The following is a 27,206-nucleotide window of genomic DNA, read 5'->3' on the forward strand; positions in this document are numbered from 1 at the left end:
GCAAATGGCAGACGCTTGAGTTTGAACCTAGGCTGGTCCACTCCCCAGCCCACACTCTTAGCTGTCACAGAACTTCTACTTGCTCTGTTCAAGTGCTCAGGAAATAGTGTTTATACCACAAAGCTCACAGGGGCAAATGTTGAACTCTTCACAGATTGGCTTTATGAACGATGGGAAAATCAAGGCAGCAGATGTCCAGTTTTACATCAATGGAGGTTGTACACCAGATGATTCTGAACTGGTAGGTAACTGGTAGGTAGGAAGAACACCCTGGGTTCCAGTTCTTGGTGATGAGAGATTCAGTGTAAGCTTGGTGTCTTAGAAGGTTAGTGTAGGTGGTCTGTTGCTCCCACTGACCTGCACCTACTGGCACTTACTGTAAATTGTAAGAATGACTCAGGATTGCTTCCAGATCTCCACCACCCACTGAGGAGTCAGGGAATGGTAAGATGCTCTGACTCAGAGGTACCCTGTCCAGGAGAGTGTCCGAGGCTCTCTTTCCACTCACTGTGCTCTAGAGCCTGGAGGTGACCCTTTGACGAATATCTTAAATTGATCTTCAGAACTTGCCCAGAAGAGAACTGAGTCTCCCCGTCCTCTCCTCCTTCCAGTACCCTCCTCTGGGCAGGGATGAGGGGCTGTCAGGGGAGACCGTGCTAACACACGGAGAACAGGGTTGTGTATGGGTTTGTCTTGGGCAAATCTTCCTCTTTACGCCAAGGAAAACTTCCCTACACCACCCAGCCTCTTCCCTCCTGCTTAGAGCTGAGGCCCTACCCAGGCTCCCAGCCAAACCCAACAGCTTCTGCAGTGTCTCATGATCCAAAACTCACATGAGTGTTCCCAGGCCTGTCACAATCTAATCCCTTAACAATAGATATGAGGACATTGCTGACCTAATTGGCTTTTCCTCCCTTTCTAGATCTTTCCATCAATTCTGCAGACATGTCCAGCTGTCTTATAAAGTAGGACCCCAGAAATGTGTTGAAACTGGGGATAGCATCTCTTCCTCCTCCTTTGGAGAGGAAAAATAATAAGTAAATAAAACCTCTTACTACTTAAGAATTAGAAACAAGCAATGAAACCGTAAAATGAAGTACACGGCCATAGGTGTTGATGGCCAGGTAATGAGGGTAAAATTCCTTTCTGGCTATAACAAGAATGGAGTCAAGAAATAGACCTCAGCAAGGCTTGTCTTCATCCTCCAGACAGGGGGTCTCCCATGCTTAGACTTTTACCTTGGGACTCTTTTCAGGTGATAGAATACTCTTTGCTCAAACTGGAAAATGCTTACAAGATCCCCAACCTCCGGGTCCGAGGCCGAGTCTGCAAGACCAACTTGCCATCCAATACAGCCTTCCGGGGATTCGGCTTTCCCCAGGGGGCGTTTGTAACGGAAACCTGGATGTCAGCAGTGGCAGCCAAATGCCACTTGCCACCAGAGAAGGTAAGAGGGGCTGACGGTCGTTTCACAGTCTGTAAATAGTTAAACGCTCTATTTTCAATCCACGGCACCACAATGTTTCTTAATCGCTTCATTTGATGCTCTGCCAGCTCTGGAATATTCTATCGCTCATCTCTGTTAGGGCTCACTTTCTGGAGATCCTTTTTGTGAAATTTGGCATTTCCATCCACCAGATTCGTGAGTTAAACATGTACAAAACGATTGATAGGACAATTCACAAGCAAGAATTTGACCCAGAGAATCTGATAAAGTGCTGGGAGACGTGTATGGAAAATTCTTCCTACTACAGCAGGAAAAGGGCTGTGGAGGAATTTAACCAGCAGAGCTTTTGGAAGAAGAGAGGAATTGCCATTATCCCCATGAAGTTCTCAGTTGGATTTCCAAGGACATTTTATAATCAGGTGACTTTCAGAAATGCTTACAACTAAAGTATTTTCCAAGTGCATGTAACAAAAGCTCTCTTGACAGTGGCTCTCAACCTTCCTAACGCTGAGGCCCTTTAATACGGTTCCTCGTGTTGTGGTGGCCCCAACCATAAAACTATTTTCATTGCTACTTCATAACTGTAATTTTGCTACTGTTACAAATTGTAATGTAAATAGCTGATATGCAGAATATCAGATATGCGCCCCCTCCACAGGGGTGGCGACCCACAGGTTGCCAAGCATTGTCTTAGAAGCTAACTCCAGAGGCTAGGGCACTTGTTTGGCAGGTAGTCTCTTTGGCACTCATGGCTACAGTACTGATGGTTGAGCAACTAACTACTGATAAGAGATCTGCAGTTCTGAGTACTTCCTTAAACCCAATCCATGACACGCCTGCGGTGCTCTTAGGTAACCTCGAAGCACTGTGGCTGGAAGCCATCTGGAGCCTCAGTGCCTGCCCTGCTGTACCTCAGTGATGTTTAACTCTTGCTAAACTCACTGTCAACAATGCTGGAGTCTGACTCCCCTGGAGGGTTCCTCATTCCAGGCTAGACCTAAGCCCTTGTCTGTCCCATCTGCCTCTTCTCTAGCCTAGCACTGGGCATCCATACATTGTTCCATGGGCAGATGAACGGTATACAGGTGGGTACATTGTTACATCAAGAAGAAAGTGAAAGGATTTTCATGACTATTCCACCCTTCTTTATAATCTTCTTGAAACTGAAGTTGCCTGAGTTTTAGAAAAGTGAGATGGGGTTTTGTGGTCACCCCTACCTAGGCAAAGAGGACTCACTGGATCATATACAGAAAACCCAAGACTTCTATCAGTAACCTGTTGCATTATCTGTAGGTTTTTCATAAAGATACATTTCACCCTGGGAGTGTAGAACTAGGCAGAGGCTAATAATGAGTCTTTTCAAATCAATGCCATCAAGCAAAGGCAGAGACCCCAGAAGGCAGAGGCAGTGGAATTTTAGAACAATATTTTATGAGAACTGAGATTTATAGGATTGCATGTGAAGAACTCGGAGAGCAGCTGAGGCTTCTGTACTCAGTATTCATGGGCTCCTTGACTACAAGATGAGACCTGAGATACACTCAGGCTCTGGGAGTCTTGCTCCCTTCCCATGGGTGGCCCTGGGGAGACAGCAACCCTGCATTGTGGTGCCTGCAGCTAGGTCATGTGTTTATAGCAACTCCTCTGCTGTCTTTGCATTCTGCCAATAAGTGTTTTGAAACAGAGCATCATTGAGCTGTCTCCCTGCACCCCAGTTCATAATGGAGAGCAGCCATTGACCTCAGGGAAAGCAGTGACTAGTTAGCTATTCAAAAGCCGTATTACTAGACACTACCCATGTTGTTAATGTGCCTATGATTGCTCAACTCTAATTGGCCCTGTTTCCCGGGTAACTTTAGCTGCTGCTCCTCAAAACTAAGATTTATCTACCAGGATTCTACTTGTTCAAAATATTCTTTGCTCCACAAATTATGCCCACTATATAGAATCTGTATTTTAATGAGGGTTTCTAGGAATGGTACTTAAATCTCTACATTTCTCTGGTTTACCAACTCAAATGAGAGTTCCACCCCATTCCGCAGGACAAGGGGACTCAAGTATCATTTACCCATAATATACACTGGCTGCTTAGTGTACCTCCTTACAAAAAAAAAGTTATAGTATATTTTGATAATTGACATTTTTCTCAATGAAAACTTTCTATTGATCTGTTTGTAACTATATAAAAATTATATGCTTACTACTATCATAAACAAATTTAAAAGTTACCAAAAGTTTCAAAAGGAAAAAAAAATCATTTGGGGAAGCCCACCATATAGAGAAAACTACTATTAATTTTTGTTAGTATATTTTTCTATACTTCTATGTGTGTCTTACTTAGTCAGGGTGTCTATTGCTGTGAAGAGACACCATGACCACAGCAACTCTTATAAAGAAAAACATTTTATTGGGGTGCCTTACAGTTTCAGAGGTTTAGTCCATTATTATGGTGGGACATGGTAACATACAGACAGACATGGTACTGGAGAAGGAGCTCAGAGTTCTACATCTTGATCTGAAGGCCACAGAAGGAGACTATGTCTCACACTGGGTGTAGTTTGAGCATAGGAGACCTCTAAGCCTGCCCCCACAATGACATACTTCCTCAAACAAGGCTATACCTACTCCAACAAAGCCACACCTCCTAATAGTGACATTCCTTGTGAGCTTATTACATTTAAACTGCCACATTCTACTCCCTGGCCCCCAAAAGCTTGTAACAATATCACAATGCAAAATGCATTTAGTCCAACTTCAAAAGTCCCCATAGTCTATCATAGTCTCAACAATTTTTCAAAATCCAAATTTCAAAATTTCTGAGATTCATGCAATCTCTTAACTATAATCTCCTATAAAATCAAAATAAAAAACAGACCACATACTTCCAACATATAATGGCACAGGATATACATTACTGTTCCAAAATGTAGGGAAGGGAGCATAGTGAAGTAATACTGAACCAAAGTAAAACTGAAAAACAGCTGGGCAAACTCCACACTCTCTTTCTCCAAGTCTGATGTCAAAATGCCCTTCAGTTAGATCTCTAACTCCTTTCTGCTTTGTTGACTGCAACACACTTCTTTCTCTTGGGCTGGTTCCACTCCCTATTAGCAGCTCTCCTCAGCAGGTATCTCATGACTCTGGCATCTCCAACATCTTGGGATCTCTGAGACAATCAGGCTTCAACTTCACAGCTTCACACAATGACCTCTCTAGGCCACCATTCAAGGACACCCCTGACACATGCCTCAACAGCTTTCCTTAGTCAGGAAGGCAGTTTCCATAATTCTTTTCTTCTGATCTTGACACTAAAACCAGAACCATGTGGCCAAAGCTGCCAAGCTCTGCTGCTTGCTGGGCCTGGAACATGGTCCCCTCGTTCAATTACATCTTTACCAGCTTTCTGTTTTTGATGGTTTCCTTCACTGCCTAAGTTTGGCTCTCCTGGAACTTGCTGTAGACCAGGCTGGCCTCAAACTCAGAAATCCACCAGCCTCTGACTCTGCTAGAATTAAAGGTGTGCACCACCACACCTGACTCTGAGCTTTCTTTGATCCCTTTCACAGGTTGGAAGCTTAGCTGGGTAGGATCTTGCCCTGAGGTCACCACTCCCTTTATTCCATTTCTTACCTGTGTATCTCCTTGAACACAGGACTTGGCATCATTCTACTTCCTGTTGCTCCTTGTCTCCTCAAATTGCACATTTTGCACTTTTCTTTGTTCAGCTTGCTCCTTTTTATTATAAATCTTCATTAGAGTTACCACTAATAACATGGCAGAGTCAATACTAGGCTGTTTTGAGATTTCCTCTGTCAATGGAATTAATTCAAATCTCTTCACTTTAGCCTCAGGCAGACTCTTTTGAACAAAGGTAAAAAACAGCCACATTCTTTACCAAAATATCACAAGAATAATCCCTAGGCCACATATTAATATTCTTCTCTTCTAAAGCCTCCTGAGCCAGACCCACATAGTGCAAATCACCCTCAGCACCACTGTCTTCCATGCTCCTACTAGTATGGCCCATTAAGCAGTGCTTGAAACATTCCACTGCTTTCCTAATCCAGATCCCCAAAGTCAAAATTCCTCCAAACAAAAGCATGGTCTGGCCTATCACACTAATACCCCAGTCCCCGATACCAACTTCTCTAGTTAGGGTTTCTATTGCTGTGAAGAAATACCATGACCACGGCAACTTTTTTTTTTTTTTAATTTATTGAACTTTATTTTATGTGCATCTTTGTGAAGGTGTCAGATCTTCTGGAACTGGAGTTACAGACAGTTGTGAGCTGCCATATGAGTGCTGGGAACTGAACCTGGGTCCTCTGGAAGAGCAGCCATTGCTCTTAACCACTGAGCCATCTCTCCAGCCCCCCACAGCAACTCCTATAAAGGAAAACATTTCATTGGAGTGGCTTACAGTTTCAGAGGTTTAGTCCATTATCATCATGGTGGGACATGGCAGCATGCAGGCAGACATGGTGCTGGAGAAGGAGTTGAGAGTTCTACCTCTGGATCTGTAGGCAGCAGGAGTCTCTGTCCACATTGGGTATAGCTTGAGCATAGGAGACCTCAAAGTCCACCCCACAGTGACACGTTTCCTCCAACAAGGCCACACCTCCTCACGGGGCCACTCCCTATGAGTTTATGGGGCCAATTGCATTCAGACTACCACAGTGTATATCTATGTAAATTGGATATAATAGCGATCACTTTACACATGGTATGCTCAATTGTAAACACCGTTGAAAAGGGCTTTCCATTTCACGGGGGTGGGGATGCTCTCTCCTCTTCATCTCCCCTTTATCTCCAGCCACAACATAACCAATGTTATTAGTTCCGAGCACATGTTTCTACTTAGTTCTTCATGTCCCCCTCCAGGTACATACAATCATAAGGAAACATTCACAGAGAGATGCAAGCGTGCTGTGATGTCACGTCTTTGAGTGAGAATGTTCTCACTTTCCACCTTCTTCCTTACCTGGTGATGATCAACTTGAAACTAACAACATTAAGCTAGGTGGGGGTGTTGGGAGCATTTGGCAGTAAAAGCTTCTCTGCCTCCCCTGAATGGCCATATCCTCTCTGAAGCCACCTTCGTCACCTGTTAGTCACCTGCTCCGAGCTGATAGAGGTAAAACTCCGAATCTGGTCAGCTCAGCACACCTTCAGCACCTCCTGGGTGATTGATGACTTTATCCAGGCCAAGTGCTGTGACCTGGAGATTTGCTGATGGAAGGTCTGGGTGTGTGCCTGCACTAGAATGTTTAATGGCAGTGTGGCCTTGGCAGCCTTTATCGTTCCTCATCTGTGAAATGGAAGTGGTATAATATTGATCATTTCTGTCCTGAGGCAGCTGACAGTCCTAGAGCAGAGTATATGGCAGAGCAAAGCTGCTTCCTGTCCAAGGGCAGTAAGCCCATGGATGAGCCACATGCCACATACACACAGATAGCACAGATCCACTCCATCAGTGGGACAGCACCCACCCTCCTCTGTTCGTGAAAACTGGGTAAATCCCACCAAATAATAATGGCTAGGCCAACAGGTGTGGGGCAGACCTGAAACACTGTCAGGTCAAAATAGTCTTCAGGAAATTGTTCCGAGCCCCTGAGCCAGAGGGTGGGGTAGGGTTTGGGGTAGGGTTTGGGGTTAGGGTGAGTCCTACAAGGACATAATCAGTATGCTAAATGGGAGCTGGAGAGATGGCTCAGTGGACCTGAATCTAAATATGTGACATAGAACAGAAATCCAAGATGAAAAGAAAAGGATTGACTCAGGACTCCCAAGACCACATTCTCAGCACAAAGGAGATTTATTTGTCCCATAGGGAAAGAGAACAGGGAATAAGAGACAAAGACAGAGGATGAGGGAGAAGGAGACCAGAACAAGGAACAGGGGGCAGGGGTATTTGTCCCAGATGACAAAGGAGTGTCTCTGGATAGAGAGGAGACAGATGTGGCACTTAGGAAAATGGTAGTTTATAAAGGTACAAGAGGAAACCCCATGTTAGAATGAGGTGTTTAATTTTAATTGGGCATGTTAATTAGGTGAGCCAAAGGGGGCTTTTGATTGCTGGACTTCAATACTTTGATAGCTGGACCTTGGTGGTCAGCCTCAGGAGGAGGGAGTGACCATAAAGGAATAGACCTTGGGGGCTAGCTTTAGGGATGGAATCTAACAGTTTTTAGCAAGGCAGAAGGAATGGGGAACGGCAAGGCCTCACCATCTCAAGAGTTGGTCAGAGTCCCTTCACAAGATAGATTATAAATAATCAAAAGCAGAGCAGTTTATATTCTTATGCCATTTGTAAAAGCCATACCACAAAATGAGGACACATTCCTAAACCCTCTGAAAGCTGTGACTGGGAGCTGATGAATGGCCCCCTGGAGCAAGAGGAAAGAGGGTGTTCTCTATCTTGCATCTTTTGAAAATGTTTGCTTTTAGCCGGGCGGCGGTGGTGCACGCCTTTAATCCCAGCACTCAGGAGGCAGAGGCAGGCAGAGGCAGGTGGATCTCTGTGAGTTTGAGGCCAGCCTGGGCTACAGAGTGAGTTCCAAGAAAGGCGCAAAGCTACACAGAGAAACCCTGTCTCAAAAAACCAAAAAAAAAAAAAAAGGGAAGAAAATGTTTGCTTTTAAACATGGGCATGCTTTTGTGATTCGCTCCTGTCAAACTGTAAAAGCCAGGTGTGAAAGATCACAATCCCCATCCAGTTATTACATAAAGTCCTCATTGGCTTCTGGGACAACATGCTCTGCTCAAGCGTGAGCATGTCTGCAGTAATGTGTGCAGTAATTCACACTAAGTGACATTTCAAAAGACACCATTAATCTCACCTCATTGGGTGAGAGCAAGCTGAGTCTCCACCAGCCACACTGGAATTCAGCACAAACAATGAGAACAGATTTCCAATTTCATTTTCAGGCTGCCGCTTTGGTCCAAATCTACACAGATGGGTCTGTATTGGTTGCTCATGGTGGTGCTGAACTGGGACAAGGCATTAACACCAAAATGATACAGGTGAGAGAGGTGGTTTCAGTATTGCCTTAGAGAGAGCTTATCAAACATCCCTGGGTGCCGTACTGGACCATACTTGGGCTTTGTGATGCAATGGCCAAGATGTCCATAGTGTCCTAGTTGTTGTTTGTGGATCAGCTGGAAGTAAGCCAGCTAGGACGCAGAAAGAGTCTTTGCCTCCCATCTGAAGTGACAGGGACATCACTAAACCCAGCTTCCAAAGGGGTCAGTGGCTCCAGACCCCTGACTGCAGCAACTTACGTTCCCATGGGCTTCTAAGCTTGGGCTCTGGGTAGCCCACTTTCCCAGGCAACTCCTGTGCATACTTAACACACCAAGTTCAGGCTCCCTGAACCCAGAAAACCTGCCCCTTCCTCAGACACAAGTCTACTTGCTGTGATCATTTTGTAAAAGGGGAACCCATGGCTGGGGTGGGGGCCCCCCTCTAGCCCATGGACTCCTGCTATGAGTAGCCAACCTGACCTCTCGGAGGCAGCGGAAGGTGAAGGACTGGATTCTGTCTTTGCAGGAGCCTGTCTTCCCAGCAAAGTCTGCCACCTGGCACTTGGCAGATTAGCCCAGTTCCTGGAGGTGGACAGGTTTAGAGCAGAGAGAGGTCCTCGCTGATTTAAAGATCTTTGAGGTCTTTACAGGTTTTAATTTGTGCATTCTTTTCAAAAACATCTTTCTCACTTTTCCAAACAGAATTAAGAAAATCACAAAACTTTCTGAAAGGGTCAAGTCATTGTCCAGGTTACAGTTTGGACTGGTACATTCTGTCTCTCCCTCTGGACAGGTGGCCAGCCATGAATTGGAGATACCGATGTCTTACATACACCTGGACGAAATGAACACTGTGACCGTCCCCAACACTATTGCCACCGGAGGCTCCACGGGAGCCGATGTCAACGGGAGAGCTGTTCAGGTGATGAGCTCCCTGACTCCCAGCTGCCTCCTGGTCTCCAAGCCCTTTCCCAGAGGACCCAGTTTTTCAGGAGTCTCTTAAGAACATTCCCATACCACCCAATGTAAACATAAGGAGTTGTGGTAAGGTTTCAGGAGACTCGGACCACAAGTACTTAGCCTCACTGGTGGGCAGAACAATCACGGTAGTGAGAATTCGTGATAGGGGATGTTCTTCCCCTCACAGGAGTGACAAGACTAGAGGCCAGCTATAACTTTCAAAATCACATGTCCAGGGGGGCACCTCTGGAAGCTTTTCCACACCCCCCACAATAACACCACCAACTGGGGCCTGAACATGAACCACTAGGGGTTATTTCGTATTCAAACTATAACATTTGCAAAATGTTTCCTGATGCTTTTTCCTAGAAGTTTTTAGAAGGAAGGAGGCAGAGTGCCAACTCTTGGTGTCTTTCTGTACTACCCGAAACAGGGGCACCTGTTTTGTAGTGCATTATCTAGCACTACAAATTCTATATTTTCTTAATGTATTTCAAGAAGACCCTAAGACGTGAATGTCACAAAGGCAAGTGACAAAGGCCTCTTTGGCTGACATGTCGTTTGGAGTACACGACAGAACATGGCCCAGTGTTCCCAGGCTGCTGTGGGAGGGCATCCCTGGAGGGCACAGGGAGAAACCTCAGGGGCTCAGGGAGAAACCTCAAATGAGTATGCAGTGTCTCGTCTCGTTTCCTGTGTCAGAGCGGGACGACTCCTCCAACACTTCAAATGTAAATCGACTCCATTCCTCCATCCTCATTTCACCTTCCACACAGAGGAAAACCAAGTTCCAATGTGCTAGTGAACTGCCCCCCCCCCCCACACACACACGGGCATGCGCGCGCACACACACAGGAGAACAAAGACCACCACAGACTTCCCTCTAGGTAGGACAGAGCAGCCTATTTGGTGTCTGAAAGAGGACAAGTGTAACCCCTGAAAGGAGACAGACTTTCCGGGTTTGGTCCTTGGAATTTGATACCTGTGACTCTGTAGCCGCTTGCCTCCACGTTCTGGTCCTTCTGGACTAAAGCAACTGAGATAACATTCGGTTGCCGTAATACCAGCTATGAAGCAACCCTGGTGGGGATCGGTTAGAATACCGGTATTATCCAAGCCAAGGCACTTGGGAGGTCAAAGGGAGTCCATGATAGCAATACAAGCTGGCAAGCTCATGTGGGACTTGGCCTGGGAAAAGGGAAGGATATGGTCACCCGTTACTAGTATCTTCAGGTCATAGATGAGGTCCCTAAGCCATGGAAAGTAAAAGACACTCAAACCCTAGACACATTTTACTGCCCACCACATCGCCTTTCTGTGTGACCTCATGAAGTACTGGAACTGGGAAGTGCATTTGTGTTCATTTTCCTGGGTAGTGGTTTTCATGGCTTTGCTGAATATTTGGCAAATCCCAAATGATATGTAGACACAGAAACAAACTAAAATCTAGCTGGTGTGGCTAAACTGAGAAAAAGGGGATTGCATTTTGCCTGGTATCCCTCTGAGGCCCCTCTCATCTTCTGCGGTGGCTCCCAAAACTCCACAGGGACTAGCCAGGGCCTGACCCTAGCCCAGATGTGGAGACAAACCCCATGAAACATCTGAGGGAGGAAGGGAGCCATGGCAGGTGCTGGGTGAGAGCGAGGTCGTGTTCGGAAGGGCGTTACCTTTAGTTCTCAGTTGTTCAGCTGTCCTCTCCAACCTGCAGAATGCCTGCCAGATCCTCAGGAAGCGCCTGGAACCCATCATCAGCCAGAACCCTAATGGCACCTGGGAAGAGTGGGTGAGTTCCCCAGGGTGACGGCATCCTGCAGGGCCACTCAAGGCCACGGGGTAGAAACACCTGTCCCGTGTTACACTGGGTCCTGCAGGGTCCTTCTCCCCTGGGCAGCAAGGAGCAGGGAATAAATAGCCCCAGGTGTCCAGGAACACACACCACCTGGCCTGCTTGTTAACATGCAGCTTCTTGTTCAGCAAGCTCTGGGTGGAACTCGGGGCCTGCACATCTGCCGACTCCATAGCTGAGGATGCTTTAAGCAAAAGAGTAGAGGATAGATATAAATCTGAATTACACCTTGGGACATCTTACTGGATGGACACCTCCGTTCACTTGCAGAAGCAGCTCAGAGGTGGCAGGTGCTATTCTTTGTTTTTTATGTTAACTGACTTTATTTAAGCAGTACAGACTCACACTAAGCATGTATTTTAATTTTTTGTTTTATTTTTTTAATTTATTTTACATATCAACCACAGTTTCCCTTTCCTCCTCCTGATCTCTCCCCTGCCACCTCCTTTCTACCCCACCCCCATCCACTCCTCAGAAAGGGACAGGCCTCCCATGGGAGTCAACAAAGGATAGCATATCAAGTTGAGGCAGGACCAAGCTCCTCCGCCCTGCAGGTAGCTGCTGTTCTTAAGGGCAGTTTCATATATGGATGATTATTCTCCAAGGAAGGGAGAGCCTACTCCATGAAGTCCACTTCCAAATTTTGCGTGTAATAGGAGTCCTTGCAGGCGAAGCTGCTGTACGGGTTCCAGTTTGAAAAGTCCCTTCAGTGACAATGACAACCGCAGCTACTTTGCACATACACATTTCAAATATGCATGAAGAACACAGGGTGGGCGTTCTCTGAGTGCTAAGTCTGGCTCTTCTTTCAGAATAAACATTTCATGTGAGAACACGGCCCCGCTAAAAAAGCTACCAACCCCATAGCCTTCCAAGGGTCATTGACAACATTGACAAAGGGCCACCCTGAGGGAGTTGGTGACACATGGAACATGTTGAGTGGCAAGATCATGTAACTTGTAATTTATCAATATTACCTCATTTTTCACTGCATTCCTTTGAAACTTGAGTGTGTGTGTGTGTGTGTGTGTGTGTGTGTGTGCGCGCGTGTGCATGTGCATATTTATGTTTCTGACCATAGTTGTTGCTCTGTTCTCAAGACAATTCCAATTCTCCCGGGGTGGGACAGGAAGGCAAAAAGCCTTCATCAGATTTTTCTTGGGGACCCTACCTTTAAACTCCCACCAAAATTTACCTTTCATCCCTTTTCCATTAGTCAATAAGTGGATCCACAAAACCAGCAACTTAGTCTCTTCAGAGGAAGTCAGACAAGCCAGTCAGACTTCCTGAGCAAGCAGTGAGCACCCACCTGGCAGTATGCTCCATGTTCATTCTGCAGAGGCATATTCCCAAGAGTAAGGGAAAGCGCAAAGGCCAGTGGGTATTTGCTTTCCTCCTTTGCCCAGCTGTGTGTCTGTCCCTTAACAACAGTATTCCTCTTTTGCAGGTTAATGACGCTTTTACTCAAAGCATTAGCCTCTCTGCCACAGGATACTTTAGGTAAGAGGTGGTCTGTGTCATCCTAAAGCTATTCTCTTTAGAACAGAAAAGAACTTAGGAAATGTGTGTTCCGTTATTTATATCTTTAATGTGATATCTATTGCTTACTTCATTTTCACTGGAAGGTTTTCATTAGAAGTGCTATGTTATTATAAAAGTACATAATTTTGAGATTAGTCCCCGTTTCCTAATTGCAATTTATTTTATTTACATTTATTTAGTTTTTCAAGACAAAGTTTCTCTGTGTAGTTTTGGAGCCTGTCCTAGATCTCACTCTGTAGACCAGGCTGGCCTCAAACTCACAGAGATCCGCCTGCCTCTGCCTCCTGAGTGCTGGGAATAAAGGTGTGCGCCACCACCACCTGGCCCTAAATGCAATTTCTTATTCACACTATGTACAAATTATGTTATATACACATATTATATAACATAGGTGTATATTATTATAGATTTCAAGGTTTCTTGCTAATGCTCCTGTGTGTAGAGTGGACAGCTCAAGACATAGCGACTTTAGCAAGTTTTTATATAGTCTAACATGAACTTAATACTTATGCTTTTGGTCCTGATATGTAATACGACCCAGGATTTGGTGCTTCTCAGTACTCTTGATCTTCAGAAGTCTTGCCCTGAAGCCTGTCTCCTGTCATATGGGAGTTTATAGAGGCCATGAGTCAAGCCAAAGCCCAAAATAGTTAGTTCTAGACAAATGGGATGGGAAGTTGTGCAAAGTAAGTTAACAGTTTCTCAGACAAGGATGCTTGTCCAAATAGGCAATAGATATCTCACCAGAGGCAACAGAACACTAAGCCTGCTCTTATCCCATGAGCACACATGGGCACGTCTTTTATTATTTGTGGGGAAATAGTGGTGTGTTCTGCTGGTGTCTAGCTCTGGTGTGTCTGATGAGACACGGCTCATATTGAGGCAATCTTCAAGTGTCAGTCACTCAGGGAAAGGGTCACCTTTAGAAATCAGAGAGAGTGTTCAGCTTTGCTTAGTCTCATAGACAAGACCATGGACAACAGGGGCACTCCTGAGTGGTGGTTTTGAAGGGTGGTAGCCATCCTGTGGTACACCAGGAGCTAGCGAGGTGTGGGTTATGGTTATGAATATGGTGGTGGTTTTGGTTTTGATTGTTCATGTATTTGCCCAACAATTAAACAGAAGCTGAGTTCTGAACAAGGCTAATGAAAAAAACCTTCTTTTGTGGATTTTCTTGTGTTTTATTTATCCAAGTTGGACATGCGCATTTTAACTTTTTAGAGTTAGTTTGTGGAGAATCAACCCAAGAATCCTAGTGATGTGTTATTATAAGCATATGGCCCACAACATACTAAGGAGAGAGTGTTGTCTAATCAAATGACAGTGTCAAATAACACCTTTCTCATATTGGTGGATGTACCAAAATATACTGTGAAAGAACAGCTTGGAACAACAGTTCCCAGATTACTTAGCTGCACTGATGAAAACACACTAAAGAGATCTGGCCACCCCCTTTCCCATGGTGACATGGCTATAGACATGTTCACTGACAAAGTGCCTTATAGTGGGTTGATGGTTTGTGAGCTCTTGGATGAGTAGTGCCAGCATATGAAGAGGTGAGTTGCATATGTGTGGCTGGAGCCAAGGCCAGGTACAGAGCTTCTCAGAGCAATGACCTGTGCTAGGACATGCAGCCTTACAAACACATCAGCTACTGCTGCACCGTTCACCTGGAGGCACTTATCCCTAAAGAGTTTATAATAACAGAGTCTGCAGATTGTTCTAAGTGAACCAGACACAGGGGTGCACATCTGTAATTCTTGCACTTCCAAGACTGATCAAGAGTTTTAAGACAGCCTAGGCTACGCAGCAAATTTTAGGTTACTTGTACTACTCAGCAAGACCCTATCTCAAAAAAAAAAAAAAAAAACCAACAAATTAACCTGTAAAAACAATGATTCAAGTGTGAGATAATTTTAGAATAATTGCAATGAAATAGGAACGAAACACTGCCAAGAGATGCTTCGGACTCCAGAATGAATTGTGAAGTTTCTTCATGGAGTAAGGGTAGAGGGAGGGATGAGAAAGAATTCACGTGTGCATATAGAAACCAATACACAAAGATTCAAAACCTGCACATGGTCAATGAATATAGATTCATAGTGGCTTTAAAAATTGGGGGTTGGAGTATAGTTCAGTAGTAGAGTACTTCTCTAGCATGTACAAAGCTCTGGGTATAATCCCTAACCTACACACACACACACACACACACACACACACACACACACACACACACACACCTTCACACCCCTTATTTAAGGCAGTCACAGAAGAACAAATACCAAATGATAACGCTTACATGATATTCCTAGAAAAGTCAAATTCTGAGGCTGGAAGCCAAGTAGTAGCTGTTAGCGAGAGAGGGAGGTCAGGGTTTCAGTGTTTTATGGATACAGAGTGTCACTGGGAAGAAGAGAAAGTTCTGGAAGGGATGGTGGCTATCTTTGTTTATAAGGGTTTATCTGATGTTATGGACCCACACAATGCCCAAATAAGTGATAAATCTCCGAATTAGGAATCTGTGGGGTTTTTTCAAGCCAGTGTTTGTAAGTTGGCATGTTTAGCAGACTCTGCAGGATAATGAGTCCAAATGCTTTGGTCTCAGGTGAAAACTTGGCTACAGAGAAAATATTTCAAAGCTGGAGAGAAAGGCTTGATCATGGGACCTAGATGTCCACCTTTGTGAGATAAAAGGCAGCATCAATAGTAATTGTCCCTCACTGAAGAGAGCTGCCCCGGCCACATGAAAACAGTTTTAGTGACATGTTCACCCCTTCTAGCTTTCACGGTTCTTAATGAGATTCTGGACCTTTTAACCCCATGACTACTAAACATAATTTGCAAAGCAATGCTAAATCAAAAAGGTATTTGGATCAGGCCTCCTGTAACATCACAGCAGTAACTTCAGAACCAGAAATTGCCACCTGCCTCCAGACCTGAGAGATGCTGTCATTGAATTCATTTTAGCCTCACTTCCAACAAAAAGCACACTCCATGCCACGGCTCTCCAGCCGACAAGGAATTGTTTTTCAAAAAGAAAACCGTGTGCACTTTCTTTTCACAGTTGTGATCGCTTAGAATGATGTTGGGTTTTTGTTCTGTTTTGTTTTGTTTTTTAAAACAGTGTAGGTCTTAAAGGTTTTATGCTTGCTTAAAGTTAAAAGTGGAGTCTCTTACTGAAACCTCACATGAAGTACATGCCCCTCCATCCTCATGGTAGGCAATGTCCCTTCTCCTCCAGACCAAGTGTACTTTGCAGGATTTTCAGAGGCTCCACATTCTGTGAATAATTTACTCCCGAAGCCACCTGGATTTCTCTTATCTCCATATTCTTTTGTTGTTGTTTGTTTGTTTGTTTGTTTGTTTGTTTTCAAGACAGGGTTTCTCTGTGTAGCTTTGGCGCCTGTCCTGGAACTCACTCTGTAGCCCAGGCTGGCCTCGAACTCACAGAGGTCCGCCTGGCTCTGCCTCCCAAGTGCTGGGATTATAGGCGTGTGTCACCACCGCCCAGCCTTCTCCATATTCTTAGAGACAGTCTCACTGACAAGTCCCTGTCCTGACCACTGGCTGCGTCTGTCTTCTCAGGGGCTACCAAGCCAACATGGACTGGGAGAAAGGGAGAAGGTGACATTTTTCCCTATTTTGTTTTTGGAGCCGCCTGTTCTGAGGTTGAAATCGATTGTCTGACCGGCGCTCACAAGGTAAGTGGCAAACACGTGCGACCAGCGTAGTCAGTGTGTTTATGACGGTGATGTGGCCTGCCTTCATTTGAGCATCACATGCAAATAGTTAGTAAACAGAAATTTTGGTGCAAGCAAGTGTTCCTAGGGAATGAGAGGGAAGAGACAGGTGCAGGCATGTTTTCGATGGAGATGAACGGCCCTTGGTGGTGGGAGGGGGAAGAGGTGAGAAAGGAGAGCTGTGGTCATCCTGACTTAGGTGACTGGACCTCTGTCCCATTTGGTTTTCCTTGTCCAGAGCCAGGACACATAAGTTCAGTTATGAATTCTTGGTCTCTGTTGTCGTCTGCCAATAACTGTAGAACAGAAATTTGCTTTTGTATACACACCTTTGAAATCAATGAAGAACCTTCCAGTAACTTGCCTCATCAAGCTCCATTAAAAACTCCATGAGCTAGAAATTATTATTGATCCTCTCACTTACAGATAGGAATATGGGAGCTTTCCAGGAGTTAACTGGCCAAGTCCAAGTGACCATTATTAAATGGTGTAGCAAGAACACAATCGAGATTCTCGCTCAATACTGTTCTCAACATATCACGGTAGTTTCAGATTTTGCACAAAAGAAATTTAAAAACGAACATCCCCAAAGAGCAAGCTACTGTCCATTCATCTACAGTATACCAATGTGCATTAAGGACAATTCACCAAAGAGCTGGTGATAGACAAGGACCACTGCTTATAAGCAGTGTCTGCAGGAATTCAGGTCCCTGCAGCATCTCCACACTGAGGATAGCTGACACTCTGTCCCAAGGTATGAAATCCAGCGTGACGTGGCCTGTTCTGCAGTATCGTACACTAGCCTAGTGACACTGGGATAGTGACATTCTGTAAGGTTTCATTCTCTGGCCTGTGGAGGGTGATCTCATAGACACTAGAGACTAAAGCCTTAGACCAGCCACACTGTAAGAGGGAAAACAAGCCAGGGCAGCCATGAATCAGCTCTGCAATGAGGAGGGGCTGAAATCCACTCTTACCAAGGTGATCCAAGGCTTCCCAAAACTGCAATGGCCACCTGGAACCCAGGAAGTGACCAGCCAGAAGCACTGTCCCCTTGGGTTAAAGAAAACCCTGATTTAAACAAGGAACCAGATGATGACCATAAACCATAAAGGATGTAGAAAGCTGCATCCTTTTCAGCCCATTGCCAATAGAACCAGAAGAATATGGGTTTGAGGCCAGCCTGCACTACATAGAGTTCCAGGCCCAGCCTGGGCTACATAGTGAGAACCTGTCTCAAAAAACAAAAACATAGTACAGGGGATGACTTATTAATCCTAAAAGACAACCCCCCTACCACAAATTTTCAATACAAAACAACATGTTTTAAAATCTCTTCTACAATATTACTATTTTAAAATAGTGTATTTTTAGAATATTTAATTCTGATAATTTACTTTTTGTTGGTGGTGTTGGTCCAAGCACAAACAAATTACAAAGAGATGAGGTGCCTGAATCTGAACTGGGCAGAAACAGCAGCAAACAGTTATGCAAGTGTTAATTTTAAGAGGGGAAAAGGGAAAGTCTGTGTTAGAATGAGCTAGGACATGTTGGTGAGTTCTGATTGTATATTTTAACTAGGTTAGTCAAAATAATACATCTTGGTTACTGGACCTTGATGTTTTGATAAGTGTTCTCATCTGTGAATATAATTTTACAGCCTGTTTTTTTCTATTTCATTGGCTGTCATGACTATTTACACATTATTACTTCATAACCATCATTTCAGGTGGCTGTATAATATTAAGATTGAGCAAGGTAAAGTTTCACAACCTCAGATTTGTAGGAAGGTGGACTCATCTCTGGTACTTGTGAACTTTAAAAATTCTAGCAGACTCCATGTCAATAACTCTATGGTCATCACTTGCTCAACAATACCTGCTTTGTATTTATCCCAAGGAGCACCTCTTAATTAATAACGGATGGTATTTTTATGACCTTTACAGTTAGTAGAACTTTGTCGTGGCCTTTTAGAATCACCTTCTATGCCCTAATCAAAGAAAATTTATTGTTTATAAGAGGAGTATATACAGCAATCATGTTTTTGTTCTCCACAGAACATCAGAACTGACATTGTTATGGATGGATCTTTCAGTATAAACCCTGCTGTGGACATAGGCCAGGTAGGCAATACCTTGTTGCTGAGGTACTATCCAAATACTTCAAACACTAACCACATTTTCACCTGCTCTGGATACAGAGTGAAGGAAGCAACTCTTTGTTTTCTGGGTATCACTAAATAGTTTGTCTCTTCACTAAGATTTTTTTCACTGTCTTTGTGTTTTCATTGTTTTACACATAATAATGTGTCCCAAGGAGTGGAAATGTAAGTAAAAGGGTGCACACTTCCAAGACAGGAGTGTGGGTTCCACTTGGGTGTGTTGACTTGAAGTTGCTTATGAGAGACCCCAGTGAAACCACCAAGAAGAACACTGGTCTTCAGGCCCTGGGCAGAAGTCAGATGTTTGGAAGTGGTTGGAGGGGCAGTGGTAGTTGAAACCACATAAGCATCAGGATCACGAGAGGGAGAGAGGAGGAAGAGAGAGGAGAGAGCAGGAATGGGGAACTTGGGGGCTTTAACTCCATAGGGAAGAATCACACGTGTATTCACTATGGTTTTAATGTAACCCCAATACTCAGTACATTACAATATGAACAGGGACAGTGTTTGAGAGTCTCTCTCCACTTAACATTTGTAGACATTTATAGTTCCTAACATTGACATTTTTAAATTTTTTATGTGTGTGTGTGTTCTGCCTACATGCATGTCTGTGGACCACATGTGTGCCTGGTGCCCACAGAGGCCAGAAGAGGCCTTTGGATTCCCTGGAACTGGATTACAGACAGTTGTGAGCTACCATGTGGGTGCTGGGAATGGAACAGAGGTCCTCTGGAAAACATTGTGTTTTTTGTTGACTCTCATTTTTGTGGAACTAGATTCGACTCAAATAGCTATTAATCTAAAAAATAATGATGAGATGATGTTAAAATTTTAGACTTTGGAATGAGGCAAAGGATGTAGAGGTGATCTGATACAAACCCATTGCTAAGGGTATTGCTAAGAAACTCTTCCCTGAGAGAAAACAGATCCAAGACCTGCTATTGACCTCAGAATGGGCATTCTAGCAACTAGAAAAAGAGCTGTCTTTGCATTCATCAAATGACTTGGGCTACAAATAACTTGTTACAAGCCCCACAGGGTCATCAGACATCACTGCTGTGCAAATGACTTATCCAACCATTATTGTTTCTACAACAAGTCCTGTTTTCTGGAATCTACCCAGGGGCTTCAGAGGCCATTGTTCACACCTGCAGGTAGAACATGTGGAGCTAGGAGACCTAGACTCCAAAGGGAATCGGTCTTTTGAAAGATGACATCCTTTGCTGATGCTTAGAAACTCAGCACATCATTTAAAAAGTGATATTCATCCATTTCTGTGTCTCAGATTGAAGGCGCCTTTGTTCAAGGTCTTGGACTTTATACTCTAGAGGAGCTGAAATATTCCCCTGAAGGAGTCCTATACACCCGTGGTCCAAGCCAGTACAAAATACCTTCAGTTACCGACATCCCTGAAGAATTTCATGTGTCCCTGCTGACACCAACCCAAAATCCAAAAGCCATCTACTCTTCTAAGGTAAGTACATATGGTCAGGCTTCATTCAGCTTGCCATTTATCTGTACATGTTTTGAACAGTAGCCAAAGAAAGTGGACAGAGGAGATGATGTAATCGCTTCTTGGCCTTTTGGCTAAGATCAAGTGTAGGAGTGATGATGTAGCTCGGTGGAGGAGCACTTGATTGGCATGCACAAGCCCCTCTGTTCTATCCCCAGTATCACAAAACAAAAAAGGCTGGATTGACATCCTCCTCTGTAGCCAGGAGGTGGTGGTAGTGGTGGTGGCGGCGGCGGCAGCAGCACACACCTTTAATCCCAGCACTCGGGAGGCAGGGGCAGGTGGATCTCTGAGTTTGAGGCCAGCCTGGTCTATAAAGAGAGATCTAGGACAGCCACTGATAAACAGAGAAACTCTGTCTTGAAAAACAAAAACAAAAACAAATCATCCTTTGAATAGTCATGGTAGCACTTTCCACCTGCAGAACTGAAGAATTGGTCACTGTTTGTAATGTGTGGAAACCTGAGAAGATGGGGGCGTGAAAGGAGAAATGTAAATAAGGCTAAGGCCATACTTCTCCACTAAAGTCATTTCACGCCCTAGATCGCGCGTTACATTTGGGCTTGTTAATGTAGCGTATAGCCGACTCACTTCTCAGCTCTGTATTCTGCCTTCCATCCCACCATGCTGTTTCAACTATTGTCCCCAGAGACCTCAGTGCTGCTGGGTACAACGAAGGACCTCTCTAGCCCTTAACCTACTGGAATTCTCATGGATTTCTTCTACTGACCCCTCTCGGTCTCTGGGGGCCCACAACCTTTGCCTCTCCTGTGTGCCTCTGCCCGTGCTTTGCTTTTTGTTACTGGCGATTCCTAGTTCTCTGCCCAACTTTAAATGTCTTTCTATAGATGCATAACCTTGCCCACTAGTAAGGAGCAAGCTGCGAGCACTGGGGAAACAGCTGTATTGCCCCCTTGAATCTTACAGTCCCAAAGCAGGGGCTAAACATGAGAAACATATAGTATATGCGTTAGATGGGTTGAATTGATCTTTGTCTTTCTCCATCCAAACCACATCTAAGGTTATCCCCAAAAAGTATGTCATCCACTGGCTTCTGTGTTTACACACACACACACACACACACAGGCACACACACCCCACCACTACCATACACATACACTCCACACAAAGCACACACACACACAGGCACACACACCCCACCACTACCATACACATACACTCCACACAAAGCACATACACACACACACACACACACACACACACACACACACACACAGGCACACACACCCCACCACTACCATACACATACACTCCACACAAAGCACATACACACACACACACACACACCCAATACCTTGAATATTGTGAACAGCCTAGGAGAGAATCATAAAATTAACTTACTAAATCACCAATCACCAATTTAAGGAAGTTTAATAAGAGACAATTACCATGGTTTATAATAAAAAGAAATTTGGTGAAACACTGCTCTGAATTATGCATATACTATTTCTTGTCAGAAGCATTCTCGATATAATTTGTCTTGTAAGCAACATAGAGTGAGGTGTAAACCCCTCATTTAGCCTTAACAAATGTCACAAGCTTAAATCCATCCCAGAGTAAGTTTCAAACTAAATACCTGGTTTTTGGTTGGTTGGTTGGTTGGTTGGTTGGTTGGTTGGTTGGTTGGTCAGTTTGTTTTCATTTGGTTTGGTTTGGTTTGGTTTTTCAAGACAGGATTTCTCTGTGTAGCCTTGGATGTCTTGGAACTTGCTCTAGACCAGGCTGGCCTCGAACTCCTAGAGATTTGCCTGCCTCTGCCTCCTGAGTGCTAGGATTAAAGGCATGTGCCATCACCACCACCTGCCTAAACTAAACAATTTTTAGTTTCATAATTCATAAATTATGAATGCCTTCATAAAAGGCTACTCAAGAACTAGGGGTGTGTATCACCACATGAGATTTTTTCTCTCTCTTTTAACTGGACTTCACTGAAGGAAAATTAAGAGGATCACAATGTATTTCGCCAGAATCCATTTTTCATAGCATTGAAATAGCCTGCTCTGGGAAAAGCCAATTCTTGTGAACTAGATGGCTGGAACCAGAGACAAGCAACATCCTGTGGAACTCTGTGCACATCTTTATGAGGCTGGACTGCTGCAGCCCCTGCTTGGGGCCATGAACATGGCCTGTGATCCTTGCACTTGCCTCTTCCCAGGAGAATGTTCCTATTCGTACCCTGAGAAGGAGGTCAGTGGTGGTACACTGTCCTCCTGGATGATGATGGTCTGTAACCCTGGAATAGTCCACCTGCTTGCCAGAGGGACCTTGTGCAGCCGGGGGAGAAGGTCACATGGTATTTCAAAACCTTCACTATGCTCCACCTGTCAGGTGTTTATTTTCAACCAACCCGAGTGTAGGTTAGAGGACACTTCTTGACGTAGAACACTACCCAGCATTGTCTCCTGGCTTCTCCCTCCTCCCCTCCACCTTACACTGTCCCCATTGGGGCCATAGAAGAGTAGGAAGAACCTCATCAAACGGCTGGGCTTGTCAAGCTGTCCTTTAGCATAGTGTTTGGACCTCAGGGCCATTTGTCCTCTGAGAGTCTGTAGCTTTTATGACTTCATCTGCACATGTGGATAGACTGAGCCTCAGCACTCAGCTTGGGTGCTTCTCCACAATCCAGCACAATTGCACATCACTTCACAATGAGGGTATGTTCCAAGAAAGTTGTGTTCGGTGATTCCATAGGGAGATCATAGCACATACTACACAAACTTAAATGCATCAGTCCTCTATGTACATGGGAAACACAGTAATCCTGCTACACGAAGCTGCTGCCAATATGACACAGCATTCCGGTTCACAGTCAGCTTTTTCAAACGAATTAAGTGTATTCTAAAATAGCAACAAAATAAGGCAAACATGAAACTAAAGCACGGTTGTTTATTACTGAGTATTGTGTACGGTGTGTACTTGTAGGCTGAGGTTTTGTACAGCTGGCCGAGCAGTATCCTGTCTAGACCAGCATTCTCACAAACACCTGGACAACATGTGGTGCCATGGTGTCACCTGGTCATGATGTCACTAAACAATAAAATTATCGAGCTCCCTTATAAACATGCGGGGCCACTGTTGCATGTCCTGTCCATCACTGACCAAAATATCATTATCAGTGTAGGACTGTACCCCAGGTGTGCACACCTAAGTCATGTGGTTGTTTCATGTCAACCAGGAGAAAGGGGGTGCCTTCTAAGGCAGTGAGGGAGTACTGCATAATAAGGACCGGTGGACACCTGTGACATTGCTCAATACCAAACGGCAGGACAGGAGAGCTCATCCCGTAACCTGCATAGCAGGAAGAGTCACAGCTTGCTGACTTAATGTCTTTTGCGTTGCTGTATCAGAATACTTGAGACTGGGTAACTTACAAGGAACTTAGTTCAGTCTCAAAGCTGGCAAAGTCCAAAATTAATGAGTCACCTCTGGTGGTGACTTCTTGCTGCTTTATACCGTGGTAGAAGATACAGAATGGTAAGACAGAAAAAAAAAAAAAAGGCCAAGCTCACCTTTATAGCATATCCACTCCTGCAATAACATTCATTCATTCATGAAGGTGGAGCCCTGATGACCTAACCACCTCTTAAATGTCCTACCTTGCAATGTAGAGAGAATGAGTTGTCAGCACATGACCTTGGGCAGACATGTTCCAACAACAGTAACCAGTAGACACAACCAGTGTGTGGGAGACACTGATATAAGACGCATTAGGGCATGTTATAAAGCTTGGGAATGTGACCCAATTCCTTCCTTATAAGTTACCAGAGTCTCGCTCTCCATATCTAAAATGTGACAATGGACGTGAGGACTTTGTAGACCCGCAAGGTTAAGAACACTACCTGTGCAGAAAGTGTGGCAGTGGTCTGTTCAAAGTCAGCTAAGGACGAGGTTAGCTGTTAATGTCACTTAGGTATGTCAGTCACCTGTGCGTGGCTGTGACGAATAATACCTGGCAGAAAGGACTTAACAAAAGCAAGATTCTTTAAAAAAAAAAAAAAAAAAACAAGATTCGTTTTGAATCGTGGCTTCAGAAGATCCACTACATTATAGCAGAGAGACCAGCTCACAGTAGCCAGGGAGCAGAGAAACAGGGGTCCTGACTCTGGGTTTCTTTTCTCCTCTGTCCCCTTCTTATTTTCTCTGAGACTCTGGCCCACAGGATGGTGCAACCCACGTTCAGATCAGCTCTCTACACCCCTGAGTTAATCCTGTCTGGGAAAGTATTCACAAACATATCCAAAGATGTGCCTCCCCAGTTTTCTAGGTGATGCTAATCCAGTTAGGTTAACAATAAAGATGAGGCAATCAATCATTCTGTGGCATTGTTTAACTAATAAGCAAGAGCTCATCCATGCCAGGTTCAGTCTTTCATCGAATATTCAATAATACCTGAATATGACAGTTTAGCCTTAACCATGAAAGATACAATCCCTATTTTGGGTCAAGGTGGTGGCATTGTTCATCAAGGCTTTCCTGGTGTCCATAATGGACAATCAGTCATGTATTTCTGGCTAATTTCAGCCTCTTGAGGAGCCTTTGATCACCAAGTACGTCCCCTGTGGATTTGATGGTGGAAAGTCGCCAACCCCAGAATGTGTGTATAGTCTAGTTTCTCCTTGTAAATTAAGGAAATGGGAATAGTTTACGTGCCAATCTCTGGAAGTTTGAGTAGTTTTCTAGGGCACAATTAATTCTAGAGCCTGGTATACTTAGATTGGGGGGGTATGTAGACTCTGAATTGATTATAATGTCAATCTCTGTCCCTGAGACCTAGACACTGGGCTTTCTCAGGAGCATCCAGCTCTAAGCCATGTTGTCTAAGCCTGAAAACCTCCATCTGCCCCCAGTTCTGCCACTTATAGCCACCTAAGCCCGTGCAGAGCACTCAGAGTACAGGGCACTCACTCCCCCAATTTCTGGAAGGCATAAATAGTCTAACACATGTGGGAAGACTTGCCAGAACATGAAGGAGACAGGGACTGCCATCTGCCATGTGATAATATTTGATGCAATGATAGACCACCTAGCAAAGGCAAACCTGTCAGGCTCTGTGGCTTGGTGACCTTGTCACTGCCTTCTTTGTGCAGTTGAAGGACAAAATGGCTCAGTGACAGATTTCTCGTAACATATCCCCATCGTGGCATGTCACGACTATACAGAAACACAGCCACAAGATCCCTTTTGCCTGTCTCCATCACTCTGACCCATCGAGGACAAGGGTGATATCATGAGAACCCAATGGCTTCTACTGCCAAGGAGACCCGTCTATTGATGAGGGCAGGCCTGAAGAGCTGACTGGACCAGTATATGTAAAACAATAATGTCCTCAAAGGCCTTGGATTCTCCCCACCTGTCCAGCAGCTAGTTTTCAGCACTAGTCACTGCTGTTGGCGTGTTATGTGAGTTAAGGCCCACTTGATCTGTTAAGACAAAAGACTGACCACAGAGTACAAGGCTGGAAAGAACATTATGTGATTCAGAGTAAAAAAAAAAAAAAAAAAAGTCCTTTGGTGGCTTCCCTTGAGTTGACAGTAAGTCACAGCTCTCAACACGGCTTCCAGAGCCCTGCATAGTCACCCTGGCAATCGGTGCCAAGGCTTCTTGTACCATCCTTTCCATGGTGAAGCTGCATCGCTTTTTCAGCCTCTTGGATGGAGCCAGCTCCTCCCTCTTCCCAATACCTTTACAATGTTTTCCTGTATCAGTTCTCTAGACGAACAGAACCAATGGGCACTTCCTGGGTATTGGAGATACATGTATGTGCGTATGTTAGACATGTGTGTTAGGTATGTATGCATGTGTGTCTATATGTATATTTGAATGTGAATCTATAAATGTGTCTATATATCTGTACACACACACACATAGAGATTTATTTTAAGGAATTGGCTAACATGGTTGTAGAACTGACAAATTCAAAATTTGTAAGGCATGGGCAGCAGGCTGGGAAGTCAGGTGTGGTTTCTGCACTGATGCCCTGGGCCAGAATCACTCCTTAGAGAAAAGTTGTTTTGTTCTTAGGGGACTTTGCACGTATTATCAAAGCTTGTCATTTCTTTCTTTTTAAAAAAAAAAAATTTATTTTGTTTTGTTTTTTGAGACAAGGTTTCTCTGTGTAGCTTTGGAACCTATCCTGGATCTCACTCTATAGACCAGGCTGGCCTTGAACTCAGAGATCACCTGTCTCTGCCCTAAGAGCACTGGGATTAAAGGAGAGTGCCACCACTGCCCAGCACTGAGAGACTCTCAGTGGCAGGCACCATCTACCATGGGATACATTGGAGTCTCCAGATGTGCCTTGAAAAAGCTTTGACTCATCATAGTAGTCTCTGAACCTTGGGGAAGCGCTTGAACCCCCACTGTTGACTTAATTTAGACCAAGAAAGTTAAGTCCTTGGCATGGGCCCCACTAAGAGTGTCAGCCACTAACAAGCTGTCCATATACCTTCCTCATCCCTTAAAAGTCCAGTTAGCACAGTGGATGGCTTCATCTGCAACCACATGGCCCCCTTGGGTATGGTCATGCCAGGCCTTAGCCAGGCTATCATCATTTGGCAAGTGTAACCAGGATTGGGATTATCACCACCAGAATGGGGCTCCTTTGAGTCCCAACAAGGTTCCTAAACAAATAGAAACTGGCCCCGTAGCAGAGTTCAGGCCTGTTCTGGAATGGATCCTGAGGGTGGTTGGAAAGGCCATCATCTTGAGAAATGAATGATCCCCAAGTAGGCTATTGTTTGGAAGAGGCAATCCAAAAAATACATGCTGAGTCCTTTGTGGATTTGTAGAGCAAGCATTAACTACACCCCGGCATGACCCAGGCACTGGGCACAGCTAAATAAACAGCCCAGATTCTGTCAGAGGGCCTACCCGCCTACCAGCAAGATTGCTACAAGGACATAGGGACCAAAAGGGGGTGACCCCTTCAGAAGCACTGAGTCAATTCAGGCCAG

General features: G+C 44.6%; 1 protein-coding gene across 1 annotated transcript in view; it reads left to right on the top strand.

Annotated features, from left to right (window-relative positions):
- LOC118573193 (aldehyde oxidase 3-like) overlaps window positions 1–27,206 on the top strand; it is a 91,211-nt gene that overhangs the window by 58,653 nt on the left and 5,352 nt on the right. The window contains 11 exon segments of the mRNA XM_036173375.1: window positions 155–241; window positions 1,256–1,447; window positions 1,639–1,866; window positions 8,375–8,470; window positions 9,264–9,392; window positions 11,139–11,213; window positions 12,724–12,776; window positions 16,404–16,431; window positions 16,433–16,519; window positions 18,616–18,681; window positions 20,005–20,193. Of these exon segments, the coding sequence (XP_036029268.1) occupies window positions 155–241; window positions 1,256–1,447; window positions 1,639–1,866; window positions 8,375–8,470; window positions 9,264–9,392; window positions 11,139–11,213; window positions 12,724–12,776; window positions 16,404–16,431; window positions 16,433–16,519; window positions 18,616–18,681; window positions 20,005–20,193 (1,230 nt within the window).

Source organism: Onychomys torridus, chromosome 23, assembly GCF_903995425.1.
Source record: "Onychomys torridus chromosome 23, mOncTor1.1, whole genome shotgun sequence".
In the NCBI taxonomy this organism is placed as follows: domain Eukaryota; kingdom Metazoa; phylum Chordata; class Mammalia; order Rodentia; family Cricetidae; genus Onychomys; species Onychomys torridus.